The sequence below is a fragment of the Mytilinidion resinicola genome, assembly GCF_010093595.1.
Source record: "Mytilinidion resinicola strain CBS 304.34 unplaced genomic scaffold BDZ99scaffold_12, whole genome shotgun sequence".
NCBI classification, from domain to species: domain Eukaryota; kingdom Fungi; phylum Ascomycota; class Dothideomycetes; order Mytilinidiales; family Mytilinidiaceae; genus Mytilinidion; species Mytilinidion resinicola.
This window is the reverse complement of record NW_022985448.1, coordinates 504,656-511,656: the sequence shown is the minus strand read 5'-3', so window position 1 is coordinate 511,656 and position 7,001 is coordinate 504,656. Positions and strand designations below refer to the sequence as shown.

At 50.0% G+C, this 7,001-nt stretch overlaps 3 protein-coding genes across 3 annotated transcripts in view; 2 read left to right on the top strand and 1 right to left on the bottom strand.

Moving 5' to 3' along the window:
- BDZ99DRAFT_391143 (uncharacterized protein) overlaps window positions 1-2,073 on the top strand; it is a gene marked incomplete at both ends in the record, with an annotated part of 3,285 nt that extends 1,212 nt beyond the window's left edge. Inside the window, 2 exons of the mRNA XM_033715710.1 lie at window positions 114-1,471; window positions 1,525-2,073. Coding sequence (XP_033575265.1) covers window positions 114-1,471; window positions 1,525-2,073 — 1,907 coding nt within the window. The remainder of the gene's footprint in view (window positions 1-113; window positions 1,472-1,524) is intronic.
- Window positions 2,074-2,954: 881 nt separating this feature from the next.
- Window positions 2,955-3,734, bottom strand: BDZ99DRAFT_51469 (uncharacterized protein). The gene is made up of 3 exons (XM_033724896.1): window positions 3,340-3,734; window positions 3,107-3,285; window positions 2,955-3,053 (listed from the first exon to the last, which is right to left on the bottom strand). Exons 1-3 carry the CDS (start codon window positions 3,635-3,637, stop codon window positions 3,036-3,038), a joined length of 495 nt encoding a protein of 164 aa, XP_033575264.1. The 5' UTR covers window positions 3,638-3,734; the 3' UTR covers window positions 2,955-3,035.
- A 343-nt stretch (window positions 3,735-4,077) lies between these two features.
- On the top strand, window positions 4,078-6,630 carry BDZ99DRAFT_572182 (uncharacterized protein). The gene is made up of 6 exons (XM_033728178.1): window positions 4,078-4,135; window positions 4,229-4,519; window positions 4,766-5,065; window positions 5,129-5,377; window positions 5,432-5,555; window positions 5,603-6,630. Exons 2-6 carry the CDS (start codon window positions 4,484-4,486, stop codon window positions 6,406-6,408), a joined length of 1,515 nt encoding a protein of 504 aa, XP_033575263.1. The 5' UTR covers window positions 4,078-4,135; window positions 4,229-4,483; the 3' UTR covers window positions 6,409-6,630.
- The last annotated feature ends 371 nt before the right edge of the window (window positions 6,631-7,001 follow it).

Below are 7,001 nucleotides of genomic sequence, written 5' to 3'. Positions count from 1 at the left end.
CCCCCCCCCCCTTTCATAGGCTATATATACGGGCCTTATGCCTCTTCAAATCAACACAGAACTGCTTCTTCACAACCTGAGAACTTTGTGAGCTAACTGGTTTTGTACTATAGTATATACGGACGACCACGACTGGACCAATGTCCGACTGTCTGGCGTCGGCACACGAGGCCCTACACACGATTATGCACCTCGAGACTCATCTTCAAGTTACTATGATCCAAAGCTAGATCCGAGCACTCTAATAGACATATGGCTACTCAAGGTCAATTTTCGTACCCCACCTCCTGCGCCGCCTCCTGCCCCCACACAAACTGCGTGGGGATTTCCATTTCATGCCTCATGCTGGGATCTCATGGTCAAGCTGTTGGACCAGGAAGATATGGATAAGCGTTGTCTCTTCGATATTCTCCTATCGCTTCCTCAGCAGCAAGGCTACCTCGATTGGGGGCACGATTACGGTCGTCTACTATGCACTCAGGTGGATGTCAGTCTACTTCTTCCTGGGGAAGAGCGCGTTTTAGGTGGGTTGGATTATGACAACATGCCACGGACCTCCACTGGTCTTCCAGTTTACACTTTCGATCCTCTGGCTATACCAGACCTCCTGGCCCTCCGTAGTAGTTGTTTGAAATCTGTCGATCACGAGGCTACAGCTCGGAACTCTACCACCAAGATTCACACCAAACCTGACTCCTTCCGAAAACTCCCTGTAGAGATCATACAGATAATTCTGAATACCCTACAGTCAAGAGATGTCCTGCATCTTAAAATAGCCTCTTCCGTCGTCGCCGCAACGCCTCTACCTAAATCATTCTGGGCCTCTCGGTTCCTTCCCGGCCACGAATTCGAGTACTCCTGGAAGAGATTCTACCTTGGAGTCAAGAACCTCCTTGACGACGCAAACCTCAGAAACAGATGGCGCATTTCGAAGCTGATTTTCCCGCTACGTAACCTACTATCTAAATACTCGCTCAGCACTTGTTCCGGCACTCCACTGCAATCCTTTTTTGAACCAAACGAAGCACCCTCGAATGAGGGCTCATGGACGAGTGCTTCTCGTGCCGTAGTCGATCCCGAAGATTTTTTCACATCGGGCTGTAGAGCTCTCCGACTCCGACTCATACGTCTCCCGGATATGCTTACGGCGGTATTCATCTCTTTCATCGACTTTGGCGATAATCAATACATCTCAGGCATCCGGTTCCAGCAACATGATAAAGTTGATACGTGTCTCGGATACATTCAACGTAGTCATGAGTCCATTCTCGATTCCGTGTGCCCAATGGGTAATGAAGGGCATCTCCATATATCTGGATTCATTCTCGCCATGGATCTGAGAGGTATACGTGGAATATCTTTGTTAACCATTGGTGGCGTATCCAAGTGGTTGGGTGAACATGAAGGAATTCCCAAGAAGCGTTTGACAATTGGAGCAGGTAGAGTGCAGTTATTGAAGGCAGGATTCGATGTAAGTTGTTCCTCCCTGTTTACAACATGCTTTCCGGACTAAAACCTGGGGAGGCGATGAAAATTGTGTCGCTGGCCGTGTCAGAGGGCAAATCAACGTCCTCTGTAAAACCTTCATCGCTGCGGGACGAGGCCTTCTGGCTGCCAGTTATTCCTCCTGAGGGGCTTTTATTCAACGATCACTCCAGGAACAAGGCTTGGGTAGTTCGCACGCAAAGACCTTATAATATGATTTTATTTGGTGGTAGCCGCGGGGAAAACCTGTCGAAACTAGTCAAAGTCGTCGTGTGGATTGTTGGCTTCTACCACATATACGGCATCGATTTCAAGTACAACACCGAAGTTGACGGACGGAAAATCCATACACTAGGTCGCTGTGGCCCTTTTTCCGACGCAGAGCCACGGCTAGAGGCTCCGCACGATAACTCCGCGGATCAAAGGATATCGTTTGATATCGACGGCCCTGGCGGAGAGAGGATCATTCACGTATACCTGCAAAATGAAGAATCCGGAGATCTCAACGGTTTTCGCGTACGCAATCTCTACCTTGACCGAAAAGTTCCACGACCGGTAAGGCGGCTAACTGGTCTAGCTCTGCACTAATCGTGGCCGGGAGGCTACAGTCCCTCCGCCCCGAAGCCAGACAGATGACGATGAGCCGCCGTTCGTCTTGGTCGATACCGCTCAGACAGAGGTTATCGGCCTTTACTCCTTGCTAGTAAATCTGCTCCAATAAGCAATTATTAGAAATATCGTTAACAGTAAACTACAGGAAACTAATGTCGTTTTCAGCACTCTAGGTGTAATCTCACGGGAGTCTTGTAGAAAAGATAGTTGGGCATAGGAGGCATGCGTGGTGCATCCACGCCCAAAGCGGCCGCACAAACCCACCGAAAACTGCGGCGGATATCAGAAAAGGTCAGATTTCCCTGACTAGCTCCTCAGCTTGCTCAAGCAGAGCTCCATTGAGACTGGTTACTGGCGCCATTTTTGTTCCCATAGCAACTTACAATCTATAGACACATCCTTTTCCAGACGCCACCAATGTCTAAGATTTCCCAGTCTTTGCTACGACAGGATCGTGAGAGTAGCAATGAATAGCGCGGTGTCATCCCTTCATGAGGGTCTAAACGTACTGAGACCTCCCTCAGCTCCGTCGGCTTCTGAGTCACCACTCTTGCGGAGCGGCGACGCCGCTTGGGGAGCGGGGCATCCTAGAGTGGAAAATGAGGCCCTGCAGAGGTAGCAGGCCGCTTCTGGGTGGGCGGAAGTTGTGGAGTTGGAGTGTCGGTGCCAGGTTGGAGGACCTCGCCGTCGTGCTTTCTCGCCACATGTTTCTGCGACATGAGATTATTATTATTTGTTCTATTAAAGCCCTATCTAGCTCAACATCCTCTTACTAACCACCGACGGTGGCTAATCACGTCTACAACGCGAATCAAGACCTGTTACCTTATTCAATGGGAACAACATGGCGAGGAACTACGACCGGCCCCACTGCCCTCAACCCAGACGCAGGAACAAGCCCGTTCCCAAAAAACACGAGAGTTCCCTCTCACTTCTTTTTACAGCTCCCTCCGGATCTCAGTCCAAGCCTTGTTAATCGTCGTCTGAACTACCTTGCAGATGTGCGTACTTGTTTAGAATAAGGCTCAGGCGAAGCGCGGGAGGATAGGACTTCATCTTCTAGAAGTCGCCTTTGTTTCTTGCCCCGCTCGTGAGGCCTCGTCTGGAGAGAGTTTTGGGTTCGCAGACGCTTCTGTGGCCGTTCGGTCGATGTATGGCTCTTCGCTTTCTTGCCTTGACGGCTCGTTTCTGGATTTGCTGAGGATTTGAGAGCTTCGCAAGTCGTAGAGCTCGAGAGCTCACCATTGTTTTTCAGATGTTCACCGTTGTTGTCATCGTCGCTTAAGCTCTCGCTCGAACGGCCATCGTCCCGCGGAGCAACAGCATCTGTGTTCGTCGCTGGTAAGCCAAGGAGGTTGGTGGCATCGACGGATCGTTTCCCTTGTAGTATGTGCCAGCGTGTCCGTACTGCGCCTGGGGTTCGATCCAGAAAGAGTTCAAATATATCCTTCCACTCCATATCCATGTCTTTCTTGTATGCAAGCCACCGCAGTTCGTCCGACTCCAACCATAGTACATAGGTTCGTTTGCGGAAACGCATATCGTCTCTGCTAAGTCGCTAACCACTGCCAGCATCATGAGGCCTGTATTCGCCTAAGCCTTCGTCGTCCTCTTCGTCCTCGTCATCTGGGTGGTTAGTGTCGTCACTGATGGTATCACTACACCGTATGCCTCATACGAGGCGGAGCATCCTGCTGTAACTATGGCGCTGACCTAGACGCCGGGACAGCTTAAATTAATGTGTCATGCGGGTGAATGGCTGCGTTATTGGTTGAAGGATTGGCCCAGCGTATTCGACTGAAGGAGTGGAGTGCAATATAGGTATATCAGGGCTGAGGCAATGACGTGAGAGCTGCGCAATCGTTCGCTCAAAACGGGAATAGGAGAGGGCGCAGTAACTGCCATCGGCAAGTCCGGAGCAAGGGGGGGTAAAAGGACCGCACATGCTCGTATAACCACTGGAGAGGTTGTGCTTGGAGGACAATAAAGCTTCGAATAGAATCGTAATGACCAGTAGCGACGGACACACTCTTGCAAGGTTAAGTACACCCCCAGATGAGGAGCTCGCGGGCTATGCACACGACGCTTTCAGCAACTGGCATGGGCTCTAGCACAGCTAATACGTGTTCAGCCAACCGGCATTAGGTCAACGGTAAACAATTGGCCTATTATTCATTGAACCTGCAAGCAATGGAAGTCCATAAGGCTTGTTGCCGGTCGGTTCCTCGGGGATCATTTGGCGAGCCAATCAAGATCGGAGCTATTCCATTTATAGGACCGGCATACGAGGGAAGAAAAGACGTCTATCTCAGGCTGAGGGAACATTGTTTCAACCCTCAATCCAGCAGACGAGCAAGATTCTTTGTCTTGTCTTCCCAGGGTCAAGATGGAAGAGTTCGATATGGCTTTGGTGGAGGCTGACGTGAGTAACTTTTCTATTAGTATTTGCCTGATGTGATTCGCATTTGTGCGAGAAGGCAACCACACGGCGCCATGCGCCCTATCGCGCACCATGAACACTAGGTTACGGCCCACTAATGCCCTCAATCGCCCATCCTTCGCTCCTTTTGCTTCTCTATTGTCAGACGAGCTGTATAGAGAGTTGAGAGCAACGATCGATCTCCACAGGGATGGGCAACGCTTCACCAGAGTGCTGACACAGTCGTAGGCATATCCCGAGGCCTTTCAGACGGCACCACTCGACTATGACTTCGATTTGTCGGAGTTTTTTGATTTTGAGAACGCCGCCTTGGATCCAGACAGTCCTCAGCCTTCACTATCCTGTCCACGGTTGACGGACGCGACAACTCCTGCAACCTTGCGATCGAAGGGCTCGTCCGAAACCCTAAAAGCTCCCAATGGACCTGCCGCGAACCTGCCACCGAATCATGTACTCAACATTGCCGAAGGAGACAGAAAGACGGCTATAGTATCGCCTCCGCTGAATCGCTGGCCGATTGAGCACGTAGTCAGTAGCATTTCTTCACGTAATCACTCCTCTTACCCTATAACGAACTCACACAACCATTAGAGAGTACGTACTCGTAACTATTCGACTGACGCTTTTCTCTCACTTCCAACCCCTAGCGACTCTATGCAGCCGCCGCCAAATAAGAAAAGGTCATTAGAAGAGCATATCCCGGGAGTTATCTGCTTCGACTCCAGCGTCGTGTCAAATTCGACGAAGAAACGCAAACAGAAAAATTCCGAGCAACGTGATGATGCCAGAAGAGTACGTGCACAAGGTGCATGTCTCTGGTGTCATGTCCAAAAGCTGAGGGTGAGTACAAGATACCGAAATTCAATAACAAAACCTGATTTCGTTTCGCAATAGTGCTCCGAAGGTCGACCGTGTGAACAATGTCAATCTGTGTTCAATAGGGCGTACGGATCTAAAACGCTTCAATGGACTGCTTGCGTGAGCTCAAACCTTCCGGATATAAACATCTTCGCTCTTGGTAAGGTTCGCTCCCTATCAGTTGAAACCAACCACTGATTTGTATAGGGATATCGCTCCATGATGATCGGAACGATGTCACTGCGAATGGAGGAGAGCCCCGAAAAAAGCTGGATGTAAACGTTGCATCGAGTTTGTACCAGCTCGTAGTTGACCCTGTATATTCTTTCGCTATGATCGATATCGACGCTCTCTACGCTGAGGTCTCGCAATACAACTACGGCCACCGAGCTCCGGAAGTCCACCCATTCATTCTCAGCGAACGAAACCCGCTCCACTTGCTCGTCCAGCTCAATGTCATCTTGCTTGGGAGCCCCGTTATCGGACATAAACTGATTGGGTACATCCGATACCTCCAGAAGTTACGAGCTATCTGCAGAATACTCGCTTTCGAAGTCCTGGGGAAAGCTTTCAATCGGACCACCCTGGCAGCATCAACCCCGATCCGGCAACTAGCTCTGGTCGTCCAAGCTGCGCTGCTACTGGACCAGGTAGCAGAAATGAGTGGCGAGGTCCCAGCCGCAGTAGTCTGTCTCGCCCAAGACAAGATCTACAGCGAGATGCACCAGCATCTAACCCAATACATCTCTCACTACATCCAAAAATTGGTTGCTGGAGCGTTTGGAAAAAACTGCGAACTGGCCGCCCGTCTCCAGAAGACGAAACATGGAGATTATTTGGGTGAAGCTTTCTGGCACATGTTGTCAGACTTGATCCCATCCGTGCCTTATCTCCGCAGACCCCCAAAGCTCCGAGGGTATGGTGACATGAGCTGGAACACCGAGGATAATGGAGTACATCTGGAAGACTTATATGACAAGATGTTCTCGTACAGCCCTATCGCCTGTAACTAGGTTGCTGGAATATGTGAAATGTGGAGTGTGAAGGCTTTATAGTGATATATGGCTAACTTTTTCGGTTTGGTACGATGTGGTTGAAGTTTCTGCTATTATCCTTACATGTTGTGCTTTCAGACACTCTTTCCTCTGGCGGAAATAATCAAGGTTTTCTGGAGCATATCATATTTTTTCCCCCCTATAACGGCTTCTGGTTGCTCGCCCACTTAAACATATGATAAAAGCATGCTGCATGTGTTTGATTTCCAGCGGCGGTGATCATCGCTGTATAGCGGGAAAAGCCCCCCATAAAACGGCGTCACAAACGTCCATTGATTTCAGAACACCATCCTGGCCTGGACCCTCACCACCAAAGATCAGAGTACGACATACCCGGGGCCGCCAGCTCAAACGCACCACATACTCAACCGCACCAAATCAATCAATTACTATCTACAACTTCGGCTTGCGGTATCTCGGAGTTTTGATTCCCAACAATTTATTGCGCTCCCTTATCTCTCTTCTATATGCAACTCCAATTTCGTTTTCCCCCTTTAATCGCTTCCTGTCGGCCTTTTCGCGTCGGGATTAAAGCGCGGCCTCCGCCTCCT

Coding starts and splice junctions, on each gene's coding strand:
- BDZ99DRAFT_51469 (XM_033724896.1), bottom strand. CDS start 3,637: ATGCGTTTCCGCAAACGAACCTATGTACTATGGTTGGAGTCGGACGAA. Junction 3,286..3,339: donor TGAACATCTGAAAAACAATG/GTGAGCTCTCGA, acceptor CAGCAAATCCAG/AAACGAGCCGTCAAGGCAAG.
- BDZ99DRAFT_572182 (XM_033728178.1), top strand. CDS start 4,484: ATGGAAGAGTTCGATATGGCTTTGGTGGAGGCTGAC. Junction 5,066..5,128: donor GCTGGCCGATTGAGCACGTA/GTCAGTAGCATT, acceptor CACAACCATTAG/AGAGTACGTACTCGTAACTA. Junction 5,378..5,431: donor GTCATGTCCAAAAGCTGAGG/GTGAGTACAAGA, acceptor GTTTCGCAATAG/TGCTCCGAAGGTCGACCGTG.